At 48.3% G+C, this 24,860-nt stretch overlaps 1 protein-coding gene across 1 annotated transcript in view; it reads left to right on the top strand.

The window, feature by feature from the left end:
- The window catches only part of LOC139060748 (transforming growth factor-beta-induced protein ig-h3-like), a 66,736-nt gene extending 43,770 nt beyond the window's left edge, over positions 1-22,966 (top strand). Inside the window, exons 4-11 of the mRNA XM_070539824.1 lie at positions 5,057-5,154; positions 5,846-6,000; positions 7,478-7,633; positions 12,450-12,741; positions 17,551-17,900; positions 20,663-20,932; positions 21,561-21,795; positions 22,524-22,966. Coding sequence (XP_070395925.1) covers positions 5,057-5,154; positions 5,846-6,000; positions 7,478-7,633; positions 12,450-12,741; positions 17,551-17,900; positions 20,663-20,932; positions 21,561-21,795; positions 22,524-22,786 — 1,819 coding nt within the window. The 3' untranslated portion in view covers positions 22,787-22,966. The remainder of the gene's footprint in view (positions 1-5,056; positions 5,155-5,845; positions 6,001-7,477; positions 7,634-12,449; positions 12,742-17,550; positions 17,901-20,662; positions 20,933-21,560; positions 21,796-22,523) is intronic.
- The last annotated feature ends 1,894 nt before the right edge of the window (positions 22,967-24,860 follow it).

Genomic DNA, 24,860 nt, shown 5'->3' with positions numbered 1-24,860 from the left:
ATTCGACTTTGCAAACTGCAAGGAGACACGTTCTGATATCTTCCGTTAACGCGCAGGGAGGACTGATATCCATTGGAAACCTGCAGATGCCCGCCGAAGGTGATCAAGTGCCGTTTCTTCTAGTGCTGAAATCGAGAAAGGGCGCGACGCATTTACTTCAAGCCTCAAGAGAGCTGGCAAATATTACTATTTATGAAGGAAAATTTGCAGTCAGCGAACTAGTCCTGCAGCAATCTTTGTTAAAATATAAACTACATGTTCCATTATATTGAACCGCCACGTTATATGTCGTTCACTTCACGTCAGCCACTTTACGAATACACGGTATCGTCATCAAAGACAGATCTTTGGCAACTCTGTTATAGCGAATATTCCGTGAGAAGACTCTTTTTCTTAGATGAGCACTTGAAGCGTTCTGCAAACCTCCCTGCCAGAAACACTTTCTCCTAAGCGCTTGTTAGTTCTGCAGCCCGAAGAAGCCTAATGAGCATGCTCATCAATTTGCAATTGCCGACTGAAACGAGATCCAGGAATACTCGCTCTTCAACCGGAAAACAAGTGCTGTCATCCGTTAGACAAGGGCATGCCAGCTTTGGCAGTTACCTCTGGAGCGTACAAGACTTGACACGACGGCCGCACTTGGGTACTTGCCGAAAGCACAGCTTAAAACGCTAGGCCAAACATCAGAAGCAAATGTACACACACAAAAAAAGAAATGCAGATCCCACGCACTGTGGAAATTGATGTAAGGGAAGCTTTCCGTGCTGTATGCTTTGGTTGATGATAATTAGCCGTGATGTTGACGGCTAAAGCTTAATTTCTTCAACGTTTAGGCTAACACGAGAGCGGCGAGTTGATGTTAAACGTTACCTAGCGTGCATCACTGCTGTTTGTCTGCATAGTGCACAGAACACCCACAGAGGTGTTACTTGAGGCGCTGCTGTGCGTCATATTTCATAATCTCTGAGAGGGTTGAGCATTGTCGTTGACTCGCATGGCACATCGCATTTGTGGCAGAAGTAATAAACTTGAATTGGGTTATGGGGCTGTACGTGCCAAAACTACACTCGGATTATGAGGCAGGCCGTAGTGGCGGACTCCGGATTAATTTTGACACCGTGATGTCCTTCAACGTGCCCCAAAATCTAAGTGCACGTGCGTTTTCTATTTTGCCCCCTTCGAAATGCGGCTGCCGCTGTCGGGATCAAATCGGCGACCTCTAGCAAAGCCATATATATCCGCAAAGTTATCGTGGCGGGCACAGAGGTGTTGACTTGACGGTCGACCGCTTCCGTGGTGTCGCCTGGACTCTGCGGTGCGCCTTAGTTAATGCGGCTCTGCTTCTGCACTTCCTGCGTAAGTTGTCCGCTTGACATATTTGTACGGTGTTTATTTTTCAGTTATAGCAGCAACGTACTGTACCGTACCTTGAATTTAGGCTTATCCAGTTTGCCCGCAACCGCTGTCGTATAGTAGTAGGGTTTAGAAGCGCATCACGCAGTGCCGGTGAGCGGAAATACGGGCGGGAAGAAACGCAGTGGACGGGACAGACGCTCGCTTACTGCTGCGGAGTTTAAGGAAAGGTTCTCCAGGGAGCGGAGGGCTGCACACGCGCAGTGAGAAGGCAGAGCTCGTGCACAGTCACGTGCAGAAATTGTGAAAATGCTAATACCCGATTTCTTTATCCGTCCAAGCAACTGACGTGACGCGCATGGCAGATGGCGCGTATACCTGGCCAGCCTCAATAATCTCTCTCGCCAGTCTGTCATCGCATCTATAAATAGCGGAGCGATGCACTCCACTTTCCAAAAATCTTCAATTCGATCCCGGGACGGCGATTCTCGTCGGACGCGCTGTTTCGTGGCGAGGCACGTTTCAGGTGGCGTCAGCACTTTTTTGAGCGGCGGCTCTCTTATTGTTTCGATTTGCCGCATACATCATTGAAAAGCTTAGTTCTTGAAGATTCTAAATATATATATGTGACATACTAATGAATATGTGAACTTAAAAAAAATTAATTTCCCATTAAGAAGCTAAAGATGCACGGTTTTTACGAACGTGGGTTTCAGTTACGACCATAATATGAATAAGATATCCCACTTACAGCATTTTCACTTGCGCTGTAAGTTTAGTATATACTTACTTGTTTCCTAGACGTATACAGCTCAAGAATGTTAGATTTCTTACTTTCTTGCTCTTTTACATTCGAAAATAGCCAAATATTGCAACTTGCGTTGTGAACAGCCGGCCAGCTTCTTGCGAAACGGAGCTGAAATTGGAGACGGCATAGCTCGAAAAATTCCGCTGAAGATGCAATTCTTGCCCCGTGCGGTAACAAAGGGCCCGGGGAAGTAATTTACACGATTGTTCATTTTATACGCCGTATCTGTGGGCGTGAATTACCTTGCAGTGCTACGTGTGTCGTACGCACGACGGGCGTCCCATTTCTCTGCGACTATTTTTCCGGCTCCAGTACAGGTTTCGCCTCGCGTAGCTTGACGAAGGACGCTGCAACCACGTACACAAACACGTTGCCACGAGCTCACCGGTGGCCGTTTTTCACCGGGAAGAAAAAAATGGCTGTGGCTTAGGTAAGGTTAAGCCCAGGATGCGAAGCATACTAGCCTTTATTTTAGTTGTTGAACCACTGTTTAGCTTGGTGAACTGCTGTTGCTTGGCTATATTTGGTTCGGCTAGACGAAGAAACAACCCATGCGTTACTCTGCTTCGCCTTGGACGCCCCGCATTGGACGCGGTGAGCGTCGAGCAACGCAGCGTTCGGCGCGGCAACGAAATGTGCGCCTGAGCAAGCGACGCACGCCTGAGCCTTAGAAACAGCTCGTTTCTAAGGCAACACCGCATTCACTAGAGGCGCTTTTGTACCGCTTTGAAGCATCGTACTCGTGGCTCAGTGGTAGCGTCTCCGTCTCACACTCCGGAGACCCTGGTTCGGTTCCCACCCAGCCCACCTTGCAAGAGTTGAGCCAAAGCCACTTCTCCTCTGTCGTGACGTCATGGTGTCACGTGGTATTCAAGGCGACACCGCCGCGCCTGAGGAGCTGGGTTGAGCTCTCGTAATATGCTTCGCATAAAAAAAAGTACATACTTGTTCCCGGCGGAGTGCGTCTATAACCAGGTGGCGGCTTCCACAAGCGAAGTTTCAGTGTATGGCTACACTCCTAAGCAAAATTACACCCTCTGGGCCGTATCTTGCCACACAATAATCGTCATCAGTCTCGCCCGCATTTCATTTCTTTAACGCTGCGAGCCCGGTACGCATACTTTCAAGTCACAAACGGCATGCGCGCTATCAGCGCGACAGAGCATTCTGGACAGGAACGTAGCGAACACAGCGTTTCCAAGAAAGGAAACGCAAGCAAGACAGATGACGATTATCATTGTGTGGCAAATATACACCCCAAAGGATGTACATTTGTCCAAGAGTATAGGAGCCACAGTGCTATGTTGAATTGTGCCTGTTGGTACACATCGGAAATTGACGGTCACACCGTTAAAGACAGGACGATGACGAACATGGCGATGACCAACAACTACTATTTTTCTTTTCGTGTCGACGTCAAAATATACTGCAAGTACAATCAGTAAAAGAAAAAACAAACAATTAAGGACATGCGACGACATGTCCTTGATTGTTCGAGTCAACGAAGGCACACTGACACAGCTTTCATCACCTTATGGACGGCATAAGAGAGAGAGAGAGAGATGAACGTATATTTATGAACTAGCTATAGAGAGAGGGAGATAGATTTGTCATTGCCCTCCGTTGGGCGGCTTCCTCATTCCAGGAATCCGTGGTCTCTCACTGCCACCCTGGCCCGGTCCACCAACTCCAGTATAAGGCCCACCAAATATAAGTGAAAAAATATAAAGTTTAAGGTTTTAAGTGTTAAAACCATGATATGATCATCAGGCACACCGTAGCGGGATTTTGGCCACCTGGGGTTATTTAACGTGCACCCAATGCGCGGGCGTTGTCTGCACTTCTTCGCCCCATCGAAGTGCGGCCGCCGTGGCAGGGATTTGATCCCACGACCTTTGTGCATAGTAGCGCAACGCCAAAGCCAACTACCCCACGACGGCGGGTAGTGTAAGTATGTAGCAGTGTAATGCCGGTGTCACACGTACACTTCTGATCGCGATTGGGGCCGATCCGAATAGAGATTGATCCAGATCGAGTGTTGCTGCACAGTCATTTGCCATCGCGGTTTTGCAAGATCCGGATCCGGACAATTGCGATCGGTGGATCGCACTCAGTCCTCTTGATAGCGATCGCAGGCTGCCGTCTGCGCCCTTTAGCGCGGTATCCTGAAAACGCTAAAAACAAAACAAAAAGTGATGGCAGCAGAATGAAAAAAACGTTGACGAATAAATTTCGTCAACGCCCCATTCCCGTCATGTGCTAGTACAGCCGTCTCAAATGTACTAGTATACATAAAGGCCATTCAGTAATACGTATGTGGAGTTGTTTCCGATCTCTGCTGGCTGGCCATGAGTGGCGCACACACACAGTGCAGGTGTATAGCTTTTTGAATCGTATATGCCTTGTCGCACGTGTGGCCTTTCGTGGGGGAGTGCAGAACATATTCTATGAAGCTGTTTTACGATTGAACAGCAACGATGTTGAGGGCAATGTTGATGACCCTCGATAATCGTCTTTTGAACGCAGAAAGGTTGCTTGCGCCATGGGATATCTCATCATTACAGCGTTTAGCTTTTAAAGCTTTAATAACCTTCCGTTTACTGAAACTGGCATTGTGTTGTGCGTTATTGTTATGTCGCAGCATACTATGTGGGTTACACATTGATTGTTGTGCTGTTTTTTTCTATATTGACTGTTGTTTAGGCATGTTTACGCAATGTACTTTATTGCCGGATTGTTTGTGCGTTCATATCACCTCATGTTATCATCCTTTGCTCGTTGAAGAATCTGTCGTTTGCGGAGAAGCCTGTGACGCGACATTTCCCATGTCATCGCAATAAATCACTCGCAGTTGTTCACTTAAGCTGAGTGCCTTTTTTTCTTTTTTCCCTGCAGGATTCGAACGATGAACGAGAGCAAGACAATCACGGACAAATACGTTTGCTGCCACGGGTTCGCTCGGGGCCGCAATGGACGCGCGGGCTGCGTCCAAGGTGCGCGCTGTCCACGAATCTCGCGACGCGGCTGTTCTCGGCACGGAGGAAGGAAAACGCTAGGAGGGAGCAACGCGATTGAACCTGGTGGCCCAGCACGTGACCGCACGTCAAAGTGCTCCCGCTCCGCAGGCACATGATCAACGGCAACTGAATAAGCGCGCACCGAATAAAACTACTGGCATAGCTACCGGGAACCAAACGTCTCAGAAAATCTCGATTCTTGCTTCGTGATCATGACGCAAGAAGAGGTCACGTGTTGGGCCACCACTGAATAAGTGTATGGGCTTCACGGAGCGTTCGCTAGCCTAGGCTGGCTGCGTGACCTCTCTGTGCGTGACGTAATGCTCTCTCCTAACTTTTTCCTTGCTCCATGGTTCTCGGTGTCTCCACCAAGACGTATACGAAACTGCGTGGTCGAGGCCCTGGATGCATCTTTTTGATCGTCCGCTATCTCCTCTGTAGCCGGTTTTCGCTTGTGAAAAGCTGGGTAATTCACAACCAACCTTGTCAAAGATGCACAATGTATTGCACCACGAAAAGACACTGAACACCGGAAATAAAGCCGCAGAAATGCTTTTGAATAATGTAGCCTATAGTGGTAGTACGAGCAGAAATGTTTAGTGCAGCTGATGAATACATCATAGTGGTGATGCATACGTGTTATGACGTTGCAACTTTTTTGCCGCAGTGAATCTCAAGGACCTGGTGACGACAATGAAGGACCTCGGCGCCTCGAAGTTTGTTGACCTTGTCGAGGAGTCTAAGATGACCGATGAGCTGAACAAGGCCAACATCACTGTATTCGTGCCCACCAACATCGCTGTCAAGGACTTCGAACACACTGTGAGTGCTTCGACTAGAGCGATCTGACGTAGGGATAAAGTCGCACCGCCAATATGCCGAAAGCGTGCGTGTCGTCGATGCACTCTCACCGCCGCGACAACAGAAGGGAGACTGTTGCCCTAAAGTGGTCGCCACTATGACTTGCCCTTTCTTACGCTTACCGATGCAGAAGCTCTCGCCTTTCACTAGAATCATTTACACATTTTTGCACTAAATTCGAGTCAAACTCGAAAGTATTAACAGATACCGACGTACGCAGTTGTACGGCGCTCATGTATAGCTCGCTGCCCAGGGAACACATACTTCTTCGGACGTATGTTGTGGCGTCTCGTAGGAGCAGTTAGTTACTCATGGCAGGTTTCCTTTCTATTGCCGCCACCCATGAGATTATTTCAGCCTCTCTGACTTTCCGCTTTACGTTCGTTGTTGCTGTGTTGCTCATCCTACAGGCCGCGTACTTGCTGGTAAGCTTCCTAGTTCTTTTCCTCCACTGTGAATCAATGTTTTTCCTGTGCAGATACCTGAACACTCTCACACCCCATTTACTTTCTTCCATATTCCTCAGCCGTTCTTCATACTCAATTTTACTGCGAACTTCCCTCACTTCAAAATTAGACCAGCCCATATCACCCTGCGCAGCTTCATTTGTGGTCTTCGTGTGAGCGCCCAATGCGAGGCGACCCACTGACCTTTGGTACCCCGTCGAGTCCTTATTGTACCCCTGATTTAAAGCAAACAACCGCATTTCCAAAAGTAAGTCCTTGAACCATTAGACCTTTCCACATACCCCGGAGCACCTCCTACCTATTGTATACCCATAGCGCTCTGTGCGTCATTATGGCTGAATTTCTCTTCCCCTTTATTATTGTTTTTTCCTGTGTTTGCATATATCTATTGCCTTCGTTTTTCCATATACCGAAGTATCTATCTCATTTAGCCCCAGGTATTTCCTGGCCCTCTATTGCCACTGTCTGTTCACTGTTTTCATTGAATACCATAACACCTGATTTCCTGACACTAAATTTACAACCTAAATTCTTGCCTTCCTGCCCACAGATATTGGGATAGGAAGCAATCGCGAGTGGAGCGCCACCGCCGGGAACCGTCCCGACGGGAGGGGAGCGGCGTAGGCACGAAAGAACAGCTGAATGCCCGCGTAATGGCGTCGGCTCACGCCTCAATCCCCACAATGTTGACAATGTAAACGCGAAAATGCATTCATATTTCGGTGCAAACTAAGTCTTGAGTGGTATAAATTAGTCTTCCACGGCTAGCGGCGTCTTTTCGTAGCCGTGGCTTGATTTTCAAGCATACGAATGCTTCTGTCGTGGCTGTATACTTTCTCAATCTTGTGGTGTCAAGACGATGCGCTCCTCACGGTTCGTGTCTACTGCAACGCACAAATTGAGGGAAAGTCAAGATTTACAGGCGCATGTGGGCGACTGCGGGAAGTTTGACGTCGCTCTTCTCTTTGCAGAACGAGGTGTCCAGTCCCCACGATGGGCAGGCTGCCATTCGGGCTCACACTGTGGAAGGTGTACTGCGCACGGGAGACCTCGCCGACGAAATGGTTCTGCAGACCGTCGACGGGCGATCGAGCATTCGCGTCAACGAGTTCTACAACCCGGCCAAGGTGCGCACATTGCTTATGCGTGGCTGCTGTGGACATGCGTCAATGCTTTAGCATTCTTAGAGTACTTGACGCACTTTTCGGGGGTCTGTCTGTTTGTCCCTTTCTCTCTATGTGTGTAAACCGTTTTCCCGCCTACACAGGATCACCGTGTAGTCCGTGACTGGGTAGCACATCGCGCTGCTGTGCTGAAGGAACAGGCTCGAAAGCAGCGGTTGGACCAGTTTGGGTCGCTGAGTATGTGCCGCTGAGTGTGCAGCAAGCGAGGAAACAATTCTCGGCGTTCGAAGGGACCGACGCACCGCGCTTCTCGGAGGCCGCGCGCGCCGACTACTCGTCAGCGCCACCAGATGGCGCAGCGTGTCCGGAAAGAAGTGCGAGAGTCCGCGTGACGCGTTTCTCAGCGTTGGCACGCACCGGCTCGCCATGCAGTTGGGAGCCGCAAGCAGGCGTCGTAGCGACAGTCGGCACCGTTGTGCGCTTCGGGGTCAAGGCGGGGGCGCGCTAACCGGGCGACGTGTGAAGTGGCAAAAGGTAAACATAGGCGCGTAAGGAGCAATCATGAATTAGCGGCACATGGCAAGGCAATAAGACCTGGCTTGTAGTAGCTTACCTATGGGCAGGTAGTGATAACAGATATGTAAAAAAAATAATCGGCGATTACGATACTCCCTAATGCGAAATTTGATCGCAGCTCTATAACTGTTTTCATTTCGCGATATATTGAAGCTTCGCACCGGCGCTGTACTGTATAGGCTGGTCACACAGTTGCAGCGTCCCGGCAACTGCAGCTTAACTGCAACCGTAATTTATGTGTTTGTACATGCTGCAGCCCAGTTGGGCTAAAGTCCCTCCATACAGCTTGTCGCCTTTTCATTCACCTCATGGTGACTGCCACAGTTCTGCTAACCACATGCTGGCGTCTCGCCGTCGGCAGTCAAAGCAGAAATTCCCGCAGCGCAACTCCAGGAAGCGGAAACGCCGGAACCGGAAATGCCGGAACCGGATTTGGTGTGAGGGGAAAAGGCGGCGCACAATAAAGGTTGTCGCTACTTAGGAAAGCGGCGGTGGCGCGTGGATGGAGGGGCTTTAAAGGGACACTAAAGGGAAAAATGATTCCTTCTGCATCAGTAAATTACCTTTCTACAATACCCCTCTTACAACGATAACACGTTTGGTAAGCCAGAAAAAGCGCAAGAACGAAATAGGGGTGGCGACGTCTACTGAAGTTCCCGCACCTGGTGGCTGTGACGTCATCAATTTTTATGGCACCTTTTAGGGCCTGCTAATTATATATAGCGGTACAGATTGACTACATTGTGTTCTAAAGGAACCAAATATTGAACATGGCAAGTTTCTGGAACCTTTACTCAGCCAACGCTGCCCAAATGCGAAAACATATTTTGGAATCCCTGACGTCACGCTGACGTAGAAGCGGTGGGGTTTCGGCGCGAAATTCAAATACTGATACTTGGACCTTCATTTTCTCATGTAATAATCAAACTATCTTTTTGAAATGACTGCCTGTAGGGTTCTGAAACAATGCTTCATTAGTCTAAACTGATTTATTGTTTCGCTTTAGTGTCCCTTTAAGTTGGGCTATTGCAGGAGGGGGTTTTGTGCACTGGCTACAGGACATCAAAACATTTCTCCCGCACAAATCAACTTCTACATTGTAGGACCCGTGATTTTTTCTTCAAAATAAGATACGACTAATAATAGACAGCATGAATCAAGCTAACTTATACGAAAATTCCTCTAGAGGCAACGACCTAGTTTCACCTGATAGTAGGTTCCATTTTTCAACTGCACAAGGAAAGAAGCTATACTTAAATGTGTTAGTACGCGGTTGAAATTGTGCGAGGTTGAATTTGTGGCTATTCCTAGTAGCTTTCAATTTATCAGGAGACAGAAAGCTATTCTTTAATGAGTAGCGTGGGGTGTTAATGAGATTAAGCAACAGTTTAAGGCATTCACGATCGCGCCGCTCGGACAGAGGTTGTAGAACCTAGTGCAACATGGCGAGGTGAGGGTGAGAAGTTCCAGTCATAGCGGTGGTATATGAAACGGATTGCTTTCTTTTGAACTGATTCGAGGGCCTTAATGTCAGATACTTCATAAGGGTTCGAGAATGGGTCGGATGAGCGATTTACATGTTGACAATTTTGTTTCACGTGGAGCTTTTCGCAATGTGTGATTTAGATATCCTATTTTCTTTAGTGCTTTATTGCATGTGTGTTCAATATGCCTTGACCACGACATGTTAAGCGTGGAGCTGAGGCCAACGTTCTTGTATTCGGACGCCCATTCAAGGGAAGAGCCATTAAACGAGTAATTAAACAAAGAAATGGAAATGCGCTTACTGAAAGATAAAGTGACTGTTTCTACAAAGTTTATATTCATTTGCGATTTGTCGCACCACCTGCAAAATAATGCAAAAGATCGTTAAGTGAAAGGTGGTCAACATTCGTGTTACGTTATACAGCACACAATCAATCGTCTGCACGAAGGCGGATTTTTGCGGACACATGGTTCGGAAAATAATTTGTGTACAATGAGAACAAAAGTGGCCCCAGCACTTTAACCCGGGCAACTCCGGATGACTCATTTACTACAGACGAGTTTGAGGAACCACACGAAACATACTGGCAACGGTTATGCAAGAAGCTAGCGATCGAGTTGTTAAGTATAGCGCGAAATTTATGGAGAAGCTTTTGAGTGTGTAACAAGGTCGAATGCCTGGGAAAAATCTATGAAAGACGAGTAATTACATGGTGTTATTTCAACAGCCATTCATATCCATAATCAAGCAATTTATATACCTCGGCGTATGCATAAACGAAGGAAAGAATAACTCAAGAACCCATGAATATTATCTTAAAATAAAGGGGAAGCGGAGTGCAGCAATAATTAAACATAGAGTACTTTGGAGCCACAATAAAGTTGAGGTGGTGCGTGGAATCTGGAAAGGATTAATGATGCCAACGCTAACGCTCGCAAATACCATTTTGGGCTTAAAATCGGATATATTGCCGGGGTCGCTAGTTAACCAAAGATCCGTTGGTCGGTTGGTTTCCCACGGAAAAACCCCAAATTAGGCAGTGCAATGTGACATGGGTTAGGCCTCGTTTGAAGTCAGAGGAGCGCAGAGGAAAATTAGTTTCGAAATAAAGACCCAGGAGCAAGGATCGAAGTAAATAGGCGACTAAAATGCATAAATATGTGCCTCAAAGGTGCGGACACGGAACGGAGGAAGAGGTCAATAAAGTTGTCAACAAAGTACAGGGTACTTGAACGGGTGAATTGAAAGCCAGGAGGCATCGAAAAGAAATGAGAGAAACGGAGACAGTTAAGTGGATGGGAAGAATGAAAAAAAAATACCACGGAGAACTACAAGAATGGAAAGAAAGAAATTAGAAGAAAAATGTTCGTATGATAACACAAAGAGCAATGCCTTGCAATGTGAGGATCGAGCTGGTTGTCTAAGGACAAATCCATGTCGGAGCAAGTATTCGCAACAAGATGAGGCATGTGCATGCTGCAGCAAACATCCGGAGGCCACTCGGCACACCCTACAATGGAATGCGAAGGGATTCGCCCAGTGGGGCCCGTAGCTAACGTGCACTTTCCCAGAAGCGCTTGGATTTAAAGTGGACGGAAGCGTAAAACGAAACAGTAGAAGAGATAAGCGCAAGACGTTTGAGGATTGGTGAAAAAAGAAAAAAAGCAGGGAAGAGGTTGATACAATCGGATCTGTTACAGGCATATGTAGCGGTACAAAGTAGATAGAGCAGTTTTGAGGAAGAAAAGAAAAAAGATTAAAAAGTGCGTATACTAACATGCTACACTGGAAAACACGTATAGCATACCTGAGCAACCCAACCAGGCTGGGTGAGCATTTCTCGCCGCCCCGTGTCAAAGGGGAAGCCAATAATCAGCATTGTCGGAGCACGAAAGAGAATCCTGCTGGAGTACACGCCTCCTACGTGACTCACTTCGATGGTGACAATACGCTGTTGCTATATTGGTTCAATGCTAAACACATTATCGTCGACATTAATCATGAGATGGGTTGTGCCGCAATTTTCCTACTGATCGAACGCCCGCATGCCTTATGTGTCTTTGATGTAGAAATGTGCCAAGCCAGGCCGTCTTTCATGCATAAACTGTCTGCCAGCGTGCTGGCTGCTGCAGCCCTGAGGACATCTTTTGTTTGCGCTGTAGCCAGTCGGTGGAAGTGTTTTGTAGCGCGCTCGTCGATGTGATTGTCTTCAGAAATATGCGCTATATTTCAGCGCGGCATTCCGGCGTTCTCGAAATTGGCAGGCGCCATTTTTTGTTACTGGCAGATAAAACATTAAGATGTTACTGGCAGATAAATGTCACATGCTGCGCTGTACACCAAAGAACCGTTTTACTTTCTGCCCGGTCTTGTCGCATGTGCCCACAAGTCGCTGTAGTCGTACAAGGATGCACCCCTTATTTGCAGACTTAGCATGCTTGTGACAAGAAACGCTCGAGGTATTTCTCTTTGCGCTTTACGAAACTTCTTGTGCACGGGCTGATATACATACAGCATCGAGAAACGCGCTTAGTAACCGTGACTACAGCCTTCAGGTTTAGCTGCATGATTCATCGGGATTTGACGCTTCCACACGCGTTGTGACGTACGGAGTTGGCTTGACCGCTGCAGAATATACTCGTTGTCGGAGGAAAGAACGCGGCGACGCTGGTCGAGACCGTCTTTAGAGCGGCCGGCGTACTCCAGGGCCGGCGCGCATGCTTAGGCGCGCTGCTTATCCCCCGCTGCACTGCGCAGCTGCTGACGGCCAACTGCGTGCCCATCGTGTCCGCGAACAACCCGGCGACCAACGGCGTGGTGCACGTGGTGGACGAGACGCTGCCCTCGCCCAACCAGACCCTCTACCAGGTGGTGGCCGAGGACCCTCGCTTCAGCACGCTGCGCTCCCTGCTGCCCGTGGCCGATCTCGAGGAGACCCTGAAGGACACGCGCGGCCACTACACCCTGCTGGCGCCCAGCGACGAAGCCTTCGCCAAAGTGCACAGGGACACGCTTGCCAAGTGGAAGAGTGGCGACGCCTGCATCGGCAGTGAGTCGACACCTTCGTCCATCTGCTCTGTTGACCAGAGACGATCAGTGTACGCGCTCTAGTCGCGCGCAATTCTCGGTGACTGTTATGGTATCCCCCGCCATTCGACAGTTGTTGTCGGCTGTCGATATTCACAGAGGTCTCGGCCTGTGCGTGCACCCAAGCGCAGTTGTGCCTGGACCCAGGTGCGCACGCACGCATCGGTGCTGTGACCTCGGAAGGTTCGCAGATTTACCACAACACAGTCGCAACCTCACTGCGACTGCTGCTCCTGTTATTCTGCTGGTCGACCGTCGTTTCGGCTAAAAATCATTCCGAACCGCCCATACCCAGCCATGCAGGCCCTCTATGTAGCGCAAAGGAGTTACCGGTCTAATTGAATTTCTCAAAATACGTCAGACAAATCGCAAAGTACGACGTGCACACAACCTACAGACATGATAGAGTTGGATTGTAATTTGAATATACGAGAACACGTGACTCTGTTACGCGGAAACTCAAACACAAACGCACCTTCCAGCGTTTCTAAAATTCTTAGAGTGGCCATGGCCTCTGAGATTTGCTCGTGTCGGTGCGCGCAAATCCCAAAGGCCCTAAAGAGGTGCGCCCGGTCCCTTGCAACACTTCCACATGGCGCTCGTCTCCGCCGCATCGCCTACGCCGCATTGAGGAGCAGTTAAATAGAGAACAAACAGGGGTGTATGCGGTTACAGAAACGCACCTTGGAGACTAGGAAAAGCCGCCAGTGATTGAAAGTTATGTTTGGGAATGGTGCAACAAAACTAAGTCGGAAAGAAAGGGAGGGGGAGTCGGAATGCTCATCCATTAGGAAGCCAAATGGAAAAGAGTAAATTCAATATGTCGAGAGCCTCTTAGGTTATCCAGTACAATGAGTGAAAAGAAAACTTGGCTGGGCGTAACGTATTTGTCGGAAATAATTGTACAGAGAAGAATCCAGAGTTAATGGAATGCCTAAGTGCTGGTATTAAGGGTTCCGGAAATGATGCCGAAATTATCCTATTAGGTGACATGAATATCCACATGCAGGATCTGGATGACTATACCGACAACAACGGGAAGTCAATGCTAGACCTTTGTGAGCAACATAAGCTCGTTATCGTGAACACAGGGCCTAAGTGTGAAGGGCAGATCACGTGGGAAGTGGGAAACTGGCAATCGACCATTGATTACTATCTGATGACATAAGGAATTTATGATTAGTGGAGAGAAATGGTCATTGGTGATAAAGGGCGTAGCAGCATAGGGAGTGACGATAAACGCATCATTTTGAAAATTGGATATGTAGTTGGGAAAGAGAGCAAGGAGCGCAAAATGGCCAGTCCAAATTTGAACGCTGAAGAAATAGCAAAGGTAGTCTCTAGAGTCGAGCAAGAACTTGGCAAATGGCCAAATAAAGAGTGGGAATATAGTGAGCTTCTAAGTGTAATAACGACAGAAATACGAAAAGAGAAACATGTTCGTTGGAAAGGAAAAAAGAAACCGAAAAGCTGGTGGGACAAGGAGATACGAGAAGCGATCGGCGAACGACAGAAAGCATCGGGAGAGCACAGGTAGGCAAAGAAGGCGCAGTTGCTGCAGGATGAAGTAGCCAGTAAATGGGAAATATACCGGCAGAAAAAGTATATGGTTCAAATACTGATGCAAGCAAAGATAAAAGGTGAAAGTGAACGTTGGTTGTCAGAAATACGTGAGAAAAAGAATGGCGCACCTAGAGTATTTTGGAACCACATCAAATTATTAGGCAGGAAGCAAAACAATACAACAATATATCCTAGACGAAGATGGAAACAAATTGGAAGGGAAAGGGGCATTAAATTGCATTCGAAAAATAACAGCCGAATCTTTCCAAAGCAATGACGAGGTTGTATTTGAAGAACGAAAGAGCATGAAAGAGAACGAGATGGAAAAGGAGCTCGTGCTTGACAAATTTCAACTGGAAGAAAGCCGAAGAGAAAATTCCTAAGCGCACAACCTCAGGGCTAGACGAGGTTCCCGTTTGGCTGATTAATAAACTAAGACCGAAAAGTAAGGTAGCTCTGGAGAAAACAGTAGAAAAAACTTTAAAAGATAGACGAATACCAGGCAGTTGGCGACAAAGTATAATGAATTTAATTTCTAAAGGTAAGAGAAAGAAAGATAGAATTCACTCGTATAGACCGTTGACCATCGATAATATACAGGCCAGCAATGCAGGCAACCAAATTAAAGCTGCAAGCATAAGCAGAGTATAATGGAATTTGGGAGAACTTCAGAATAGGCAGGCGTCTGGATGATAACTTATTTGTTCCTACTCAGTGTATTGAAATATCCAGAGTAGGAAGCAGACCGTTATATTTGGCCTTTTTAGACATTACAGGGGCGTATGACAACGTAAACCGCAACGTTCTGTGGGATATTCTGGAAGGGGAAGGCTTAGGTAACGATTGTCTACAGCTTTTGAGAGAGATTTACCTACAAAATACCGTTTGCGTTGAATGGGTGGGGATGAAGGGCGAGGAGAAAGTTAATATCAACAAGGGGCTCAGGAAGGGGTGCCCTTTATCCCCACTGCTGTTTGTGATGTACATGGTGAGGATGGAGAGGGCGCTGGAAGGAAGTAATATCGGGTTTAATCTCTCATAGAAACAGGCCGGTACAGTAGTAGAGCAGCAGCATCCAGGATTAGTGTATGGGGACGAAATTGTGTTGCTAACTAAAAAGCAAAGGGATGTACAACTTCTGGCTTTTTGTGAACAATATCTGTGGACAGGAAGGCGAGGATGTAGGTTTTAAATTTAGCGTTAAAAATCAGGTGTTCAATGAAAACAGTGGAGAGAGTGGCAATACAGGGCCAGGAAATACCTCGGGTAAAAGAATATAGATACCTTGGTATATGGAAAAACGAAGGCAATAGATGTATGCAATCACAGGAAAAAACAATAATAAAGGGGAAGAGAAATTCAGCCATAATGAAGCACAGAGCGCTGTGGGTATACAATAGGTAGGAGGTGCTCCGGGGTATGTGGAAAGGTCTAATGGTTCCAGGACTTACTTTTGGAAATGAGGTTGTTTGCTTTAAATCAGGGGTACAACAAGGACTCGACGGGGTACCAAAGGTCAGTGGGTCGCCTCGCATTGGGCGCTCACACGAAGACCACAAATGAAGCTGCGCAGGGTGATATGGGCTGGTCTAATTTTCAAGTGAGGGATGATCGCAGTAAAATTGAGTATGAAGAACGGCTTAGGAATATGGAAGAAAGTAAATGGGGTGTGGGAGTGTTCAGGTATATGAACAGGAAAAACATTGATTCACAGTGGAGGAAAAGAACTAGGAAGCTTACCAGCAAGTATGCGGTCTGTAGGATGGGCAACTCAGCAACAAAGAACGTCAAGCGGAAAGTCAGGGAGGCTGAAATAATCTCATGGGTGGCGGCAATAGAAAGGAAACCTGCCATGAGTAGCTAACTACTCAAGAGGAAGAAATGAAATCAGGAAAGAAAAGAAATTGTGAAAACTGAAAGGGAAGCTCATTGCTCTTAGAAGCGAGATCGGGATGCTGTAGAACACGCACTTATAAAGCGAGATATGAGAAGGAAGAAGCGTGTGCTTGCTGCGGTAACGCTAGGGAAATGGTGGATAATGTTTTATTAGAATGTGAAGATATCTGCACAGCGATCGATTTAGGCACCACTGGCCTCATTGAAGCCCTTACGTTCAGCGAGAGCAAGGGGTAAGTAAACATGTCAGCAATAGAGATTAGTAAGAGGTGACTGGAAGATTGGTGAACGAAAAGTAGGGAAACGACAAACAACGGAGGCGTAAACTCTGGTCATGGAAATTCAGTGTGGTTTTTTGTTTACTTTTCTTTCTTCCTTTTCTTTTTTTCTTTTTTGACATAAGTGGGACAGTCGGCAATAGATTAACAAGAGCTTGGTGACGTGACTCACCGCCCCGTTCCAAAGGGGATGCTCCTAACATCCATCCATCTATCGCGGCCCACGCTAGAAGCGGCGTTTCTACCAGAAAGTTCGCCTTCGTGCATAGCATTTTTTAGGCTTGTAGCGCAGCTCAGAATGAGTAAAAAGAAGGTGGAAGGCGTAATAAATAGGAACGGAGGACAGGGTGAGCGTTAACTTCCAATTGATGGTTTATTTCGTGACTCAGAAGGCTATACTTATACACTCACATGATTCGCTGAGTGTATAAGTATAGCCTTCTGAGTCGCGAAATAAGCTATCAGTTGGAAGTTAGCGCTCACCTTGTTCTCCGTTCCTATTCATTACCCCTTCCACCTTCCTTGTTCGCTCGTTCCGAGCTGCGCTACAAGCCTAAAGAGTCATGACATACCAACTCGCCCAAACTGCCACGCCTTCGTGCATAGCGTTCGCCGCCAGGGTTTCCCGGTAACATTAGGGTCAGATAAGCTGCAGTTGCCGGGCAGCGCGAGAAGCACTCTGGGATCTTTGAATGGCATCGCTTTATACTCGTGAAGGTGAAACCTATGCGTCCTCCAATTTTAGTTTCTCGGTGCTGTCACTAACTTGTTGAGTGCACGGCACGAAGAATTGAACGCAGTTCGGTATTCAGTTCCGCGGTTTTTCGTGCTAAAACCACGATCCGATTATGAGGCACGCTATAGTGGGAGACGTGAAGTGTAGATGTGAAGACGTAGGGGGGCGTGAAGTATTCTTTCCTCATTGACCAGTATAGTTTTGTGAGGCAAGGTTCCGACACATCGCGCGCTCAGTAATTTGTTTGCAGTTTCTCGCATTACGATCACATTGTGCACCGATGCCTTCCGCCGTGCAGAGCTGCTTCGAGGCCACCTGCTGAACCACGTGATCTGCACCACCGCCGTGCCCGGATCGGCGCGGGTGCGCAACGCGAACGGCGACCCGGTGACGCTGACCCGCGACGGCGACCGCCTGCTGGCCGACGGCAGCCCGCTGTCCGCGCGCGACCTGATGGCCACCAATGGAGTGCTGCACGTGCTTGACCACATCCTCATGTCTCAGGACAGCAAGCCGCTGGTGCAGACGCTGCGAGACGCCAAGATGAATGACCTCGTCCACCTCATCGAGGCGGCCAACCTGACCGAGTCGTTCGAGGCGCTCGATAACTTCACCTTCTTCGCGCCATCTGAGGAGGCCCTGAAGGAGGTAAGCAGGTGTCGAAATATGTCACGTGCCCGCGCATAATAAATGATGCCCCCGCCATCCGTTGTTCTTCCGATTATCTTCTTTTCCTTCAGCTTTAGCACAGTCCACTTGTGCTACTGTTGGACTATTGCTGTCATGAGATGGAATGGTGTCGACCTGAAAAGTTATATTCCGTACCACTTCTTAACTATAAATGTGTGCCTGTCTGTAATAACTCTTAACTATAAATGTGTGCCTGTGATTTTGAAAGCCTCTAACGCTACAGCTAGAATAACTCTGATGCAACTTTACAAGTTAATCAACAAGCCTAAGATAGTTGACATAAGCAAGTATAATATGGATAGAATTGAGCATGCTCCCAGGAACGGAGGAAGCCTAAATGCAGTGAAGAAACTAGGAATAGGCAAGAATCAGATGTATGCGTTAAGAGACAAAGCCGGCAGTATCATTACCAATATGGATGAGATAGTTCAAGTGTGTGAGGAGTTCTATGAAGATTCATACAGTACCAGTGGCACCCACGACGATAATGGAAGAGAGAATAGTCTAGAGGAATTTCACATCCCAGAAGTAACGCCAGAAGAAGTAAAGAAAGCCTCGGGAGCTATGCAAAGGGGGAAGGCAGCTGGGGAGGACCAGGTAACAGCAGATTTGTTGAAGAATGGTGGGCACATTGTTCTAGAAAAACTGGCCACCCTGTGTACGCAATGCCTGATGACCTCGAGCATACCGGAATCTTGGAAGAACGCTAACATAACCCTAATCCATAAGAAAGGGGACGCCAAGGACTTGAAAAATTATAGACCGATCAGCTTACTGTCAGTTGCCTACAAACTATTTACTAAGGTAATCGCAAATAGAATCAGGAACCCCTTAGACTTCTGTCAAGCAAAGGACCAGGCAGGATTCCGTAAAGGCTACTCAACAATAGACCATATTCACACTATCAATCAGGTGATAGAGAAATGTGCGGAATATAACCAACCCTTGTATATAGCTTTCATTGATAACGAAAAAGCGTTTGATTCGGTCGAAACCTCGCCAGTCATGCAGGCATTACGGAATCAGGGTGTAGACGAGCCGTATGTAAAAATACTGAAAGATATCTATAGCGGCTCCACAGCCACCATAGTCCTCCAAAAAGAAAGCAACAAGAGAGAGAGAGAGAGAGAGAGAAGAATACAGGAAGGCAGGGATGTTAACCAGTCAATAGTCTGGTTGGCTACCCTACACTGGGGGAAGGGAGAAGGGGAAGAGAAAGAAGGGAGAGAGAAGGTGTAGGTACGCGTACGGACAGCACTTCAGTTAAAGTCGCTCGAGCAAACCAGAAGTAAAATCCTAATAAAGAAGGGCGTCAGGCAGGGAGATACGATCTCTTCAATGCTGTTCACAGCGTGTTTACAGGAGATACTCAGAGACCTGGATCGGGAACAATTAGGGATGAGAGTTAATGGAGAATGCCTTAATAATTTGTGATTCGCCGATGATATTGCCTTGCTTAGTAACTGAGGGGACCAATTGGAATGCTCGCTGACCTGAACAGGCAAAGCAGAAGGGTGGGTCTAAAAATGAATCTGCAGAAAACTAAAGTACTGTTTAACAGTCTCGGAAGAGAACAGCAGTTTACGATAGGTAGCGAGGCACTGGAAGGGGTAAGGGAATATATTTACTTAGGGCAGTTAGTGACCGCGGATCCGGATCATGACTGAAATAATTAGAATAATAAGAATGGGCTGGGGTGCGTTTGGCAGGCATTCTCAGATCATGAACAGCAAGTTGCCATTATCCCTCAAGAAAAAAGTGTATAACAGCTGTGTCTTACCAACACTCACGTACGGGGCAGAAACCTGACGGCTTACGAAAAGGGTTCTGCTTAAATTGAGGACGACGCAACGAGCTATGGAAAGAATGATAGGTGTAACGTTAAGGGATAAGAAAAGAGCAGATTGGGTGAGGGAACAAATGCGAGTTAATGACATCTTAGTTGAAATGAAGAAAAAGAAATGGGCGTGGGCAGGGCATGAAATGAGGAGGGAGTATAACCGAGGGTCATTAAGGGTTGAGTTGAGTTGAGTTGGGGTTAATGGCACATAAGCAGCTTAGGTCATTAAGGGTTACGGACTGGATTCCAAGAGAGGGGAAGCGTAGCAAGGGGTAGCAGAAAGTTAGGTGGGCGGATGAGATTAAGAAGTTTGCAGGGATAACACGACCACAATTAGCACATGACCGTGGTAGTTGGAGAAGTATGGGATAGGCCTTTGTCCTGCAGTGGGCGTATCCAGGCTGATGATGATGATTATGATGTCCGGAGCTTCCAGTCTACGATAATATAGGAATGCTACCAGATCCAGTTTTCAAACTGCTAAACGCTCTTGACGCAACCGTTCATTACACCGCATTAGGGCGGAATTCGGTGTATTTCTACAGCAGGCAGGCGAGAAACGAAAAGGAAGGTATTAACTGAAACAAATGCTCAGACGCATAGGCTAACAGAAAAATAAAAATAAATGATTCCAAGTGGTAAACTGAGTAATGAGCGCATGCAGGATGGGTAAATGTGCTCGGCGAGAGCAAATGAAATGGTGTCATTTGCTGCTTGTCCCTTGGTTAGGTGCAACATTTTTTTTTTACGTGGAGCGTGCAAACTCTGCTTCGGTGCCATGCAACCAGTCCGTCGGGGTTGCATTGAATGCGACGCGCACCTCCTGCACGTCGAGCGACGGCGCTCGTACCGTGCTGAGCCAAACGTTGTCGTGCTGCAGATCTCGCTGTCCGAGTGGGAGGACCTGAAGAAGAGCGAGCGGCTGGCCGAGACTCTGCGCTACCACACCGTGCCGGGCCAGATGCTGTCTCCTCGGGGCTTCTTCAACAACCTGCTCGTGGGCACTGCGCTGGGCGAAGAGCGCCCCATCCGCGTCAACATCTTCCCGCGCCTCTTCTCCTTCGAGCGGCCCACCGTGACGGCGCAGTGTGCGCGCTTGCTCAGCGCCTCTAGCCCAGTCTGCGGGGGAGCCGTCTACGTCATCGACAAGGTCTGCTGGCGCTAAGTGCATTCTGCCTCCACCGTTGGTTCCGGCTGCGGTTTCCTTTGGTAGACTGCGCACGTTCTACCAAGGGTTGGGCGACGTGTGCACATTCAAGTGGCTGAAAGTGTTTAAAATTGTAAGAAGTGAAACTGTGAGTTGCTTTTACGAGGCTTAGAGCTTGCGGAAGAAACCTTTTCGTCGGCGCCAAATTGGCGCCCGGTTGCGGCCCTCCCCCTTTCTCTCCACAGCGTACGGTAGCAAACCGGATTTCCCATCTGGTTAACCTCCCTGCCTTTCCCCGTTCTTCTCTTTCTTCCCATTTCCGCTTTTGTGCGCGCGCGTATGAGTTGGCACTTGTGACAGCCCCTCCTCTCTTTTCCATCTTCGAGATGCGTCTGCATAGCAGGGCGCCGAAGCGACAATTCTCGCAACCAATATTTTTTTTTTCTTGCTCGTTGTACCCGCACGATCGGCACTCGTCTACTTCGGCCGAAATGTCACGAACAATGCATTAACGCAATTCACACGCAATCACAGCCACGCGATGCGGTCGCGCAACAGTAAAGCACATTCTTTCGGTGTCGTCATCAAATAATTTTGACCTCCTCGCTTTCCTCATCTGTGCCGACCTCAGGTGTTGACTCCGCCCGCCGGCAACGTGCTGGAGGTGATCGAGTCTGACCGTGAGCTGAGCACATTCGCGCGGCTTGTCCGCGAGTCCGGCCTGTCCGAGCAGCTCCGGTCCAACGCTGGTCCCTTCACGGTGTTGGCGCCGACGGACAGTGCATTCGCCCGGCTGCCACGGGGAACCCTGGATTCTCTGCAGCCCGAACAGGTCCAGGCCTTAGTCAAGCAGCACGTCCTGCCCGGTGAGATATGCGGGCTCGGATACTCCAACTTGTTGCACGCACGTTAATATATCTGATGCCTATCAGTTTGGTTGTCGTAGGCACATTAGGAACCGATATGTGTAGGAACAGAAGAACCCATAAAAAGATTACGTAAGCTGACATTACTGTTTCATCGCGAGTACATTAGTTTCTCCCCAACCGAATTTGTTAATGGTTATACAATCGTAGCTAAAGCTGAATACAGCGGACGGAAGAAATTCCATGAAACAAGCGCATGAGGAAGAAGTGGGTGGGTTAGTTGGTGCTGTGGGCGCTAGTATGACGACGACCACGCACAGGGAGGGTTTCCTCAGTAATGGAGATTCGGGGAGGGACTGTAGAGGAGAAGCAGTTTCCAAGACTGACCCCAAAGATTGCGAACATGATAACTTACACGAAGATTAAAGTTGAGTTGATGAACAGGCGAAACTAAAGACCAAGGACGGTATAAATGTGTCCTCTACACAAACACCAGAAAGTCGAATCCATGCTCGACACGTGTATAGCGGTACGGGTGTATATCGGAGTTTTGATGTCAGTCACGACGATCTGCATGGCACTGACACATCTCTATACGAATTTACGGCTGCTGCACGCGGTCGGATGGCTACTTGCAAGCACAGGCACATTGCGCATCGCGACCATTCCCACCCACAACCAAACGATAAGAGAAACGCTGCTTGACCAACAGTGGCGCATCCCCGCAGAGATGGCGTGCACGAGCGGCGTCGGCCACAGCGGGTTCCTGAGCCGGCTCGAGTACCGCAACCTGGACGGCACCGCGGTGCCCACCCAGCGCAGCCTGCGCGGCAACGTCTACTTCGGCGGCGCCCGCGTGTCGCGCGCCGACCGCGCCGCTCGCAACGGCCTCGTGCACCACGTCGAGCGCGTGCTGAGCATGCGCACCGCCGACGAGGACGCCGGCTTCAACTTTGGCTTCGACTTGCACCCGTTCTTCCGCTCGCTCTAGGCGTGGATGGACGGAGTTGTGTGGCTCGATAATCTGGGCGCTGGCAGCGCAGATAATCTCCGTGTGACGGCGCGCACTGTCGCACATTATTTATCTTCTGGTCTCAGTGTGATGTTCCCACCGAGTGTAGCTTTTTTTTTTCTTCTATGAATAAAGTCCTTTTTTGTTACTGTTGTCATACACACGGTTTACTGTGTTTTCTCTACCTCTGCAGGTATTCTGGAACACTGCACTGTGGTAGCAGTACCGCGTTTAGACGACGTTCTTACTCGAGTCTGGGCGTCAGGGCGTCGCTCTAGTCTGGAACCTTGTATGAACTCGCACCATGCCCGGTCTACACGCGCACGTGTAAGAATCTCATTAGACACGGATTGGCACATAATTTCGCGATCTCACCGATGCTTCCGAAGGCCAGCGTTCCACTACGGGCACACAGCAGAGCCGGCACACTTCGCGCCGAACCCGCGGTGCTGGCTCGTCTCTATGACGTCACGGATGTCGAAGTATTTTAATGCGATTGCCATTGCTGAGCTGCCCGTCCGTCTATTGGTGTCTTTCTGTAACCGTTTTCCCGCGATCTCGTGTCCTTCGGTAGTCCGTGGTCTGAAGGCGAGAGCAGATGCTGTGATGAGGGAGCTGCATTCGAAACCAATCATCGGGCCAACTGCGATTGGATATGCGCCACTCAACAAAAGTTAAACCATTCATCGCATCAACTTGTCACTGTCGATACATGTGCCAGAGCTTATGTGCGGCTCTTCAATGAACCTGATGCACCCCATTTCGTATCGCTGGCCATCTGCCCAGTGACCGTGGCGAAGCGAGCGGACGCGGCTCTAGGCATCGGCCCCACGCAGCGCCTTGAGGGCGCTGCAGTATGCGACAGCGTAAACGACAGCGTATGAGCGCGCTTTGATTTCGTGTTTCGCAGACTTTCTTTCAACTCCGAAAAAGAATCGCCACGCAGCATGTAAGTTGTCACAAAGAATTGGATCGGTCGTTCCTGAGCCCCCTGTACAATGTAAGGAAACGCACTCGACCTGGAGCGAATATTTAAAAAAATTGAATTGATCTCCGTTTGTTACCTAATTAAGCGGAATATGAAAAAAATAAAATTTTGAGAAGTGCTTCACGACGACAAACCATATGTTGATTTCACATGGCTGCGGTTAACCACTTGTTTAAAATCCTTGGTTCAAGTTACGTGAAACACCCTGTATACAAGTAATGATGGAGTAGCGCATCGGCTTACAAGCGAAAACTTTGGGTTATCAGTCCTCCTTGTCACGCAAAGCTCGATGAAAGTCTATTTTCTGCTCGAGAGTGCGCTGACAACCCGCAATCCGATCGCCTCTGTGAAACAGTGCTCGAAGCGTGGTATGCATTGCTCGCAAGGGAATGATGCGCTCAAGCTTATTCAAGGCTGTGTTGCTTCACCACACGGTTCTAAACGGCCTGCTTATGGACTCGTGTCCTATAATTCGAGGCAGAGGTAACGAGCAGAGAGAGATGGCCGCACGCATACTTAGTGCACGCAGCCAGTTCCGTATTTCAAAGGTACGGTGACAGATGCGCACCTTACTCATCGCCTCAAAGACCAAAAATGGCCATTCGCTCAGCCGTCCTCGTGACAAATTCTTGGATCACGTATTCTAAGTTGAGCGTGGCAGTCCTTTCTTTGTGAACGTGCAAAGCGAGAAGATGCGGTTCCGCAAATCAGTTTTCATTCGGCGTAAAGCGTTGAATGAGCGCGCTGCCGAAGTTACAGGTTCAGCTATAGAAGCTACAGCTACTGGTTCAGCTTGTTCAGATTTTGCCTGCAGAGCCTTCGGAACGCTTTCAATTGATAAAGACTCCACGTTGGACAAACCAGAAGGGAAAAAGCTGGGCCGACATATTTATTTATTTATTTACCCTCAGGGCCTTTACACAGTCGTCTGCAAGTAAATGTACGAAGGTAAGTCATTAATATAGATAACGAATAATAAAGGCCGCAGGACGGAGCCTTGTGGAACACCGGACTGAACGTGCCTATGAGTTGAGTCATGGCCATTAGCTGTTACGCACTGAGAAC

The sequence above is a fragment of the Dermacentor albipictus genome, chromosome 6, assembly GCF_038994185.2.
Source record: "Dermacentor albipictus isolate Rhodes 1998 colony chromosome 6, USDA_Dalb.pri_finalv2, whole genome shotgun sequence".
Taxonomy (NCBI): Eukaryota; Metazoa; Arthropoda; class Arachnida; order Ixodida; family Ixodidae; genus Dermacentor; species Dermacentor albipictus.
The sequence above is the reverse complement of the archived record's forward strand: the minus strand, read 5'-3'. Positions and strand labels throughout refer to the sequence as shown.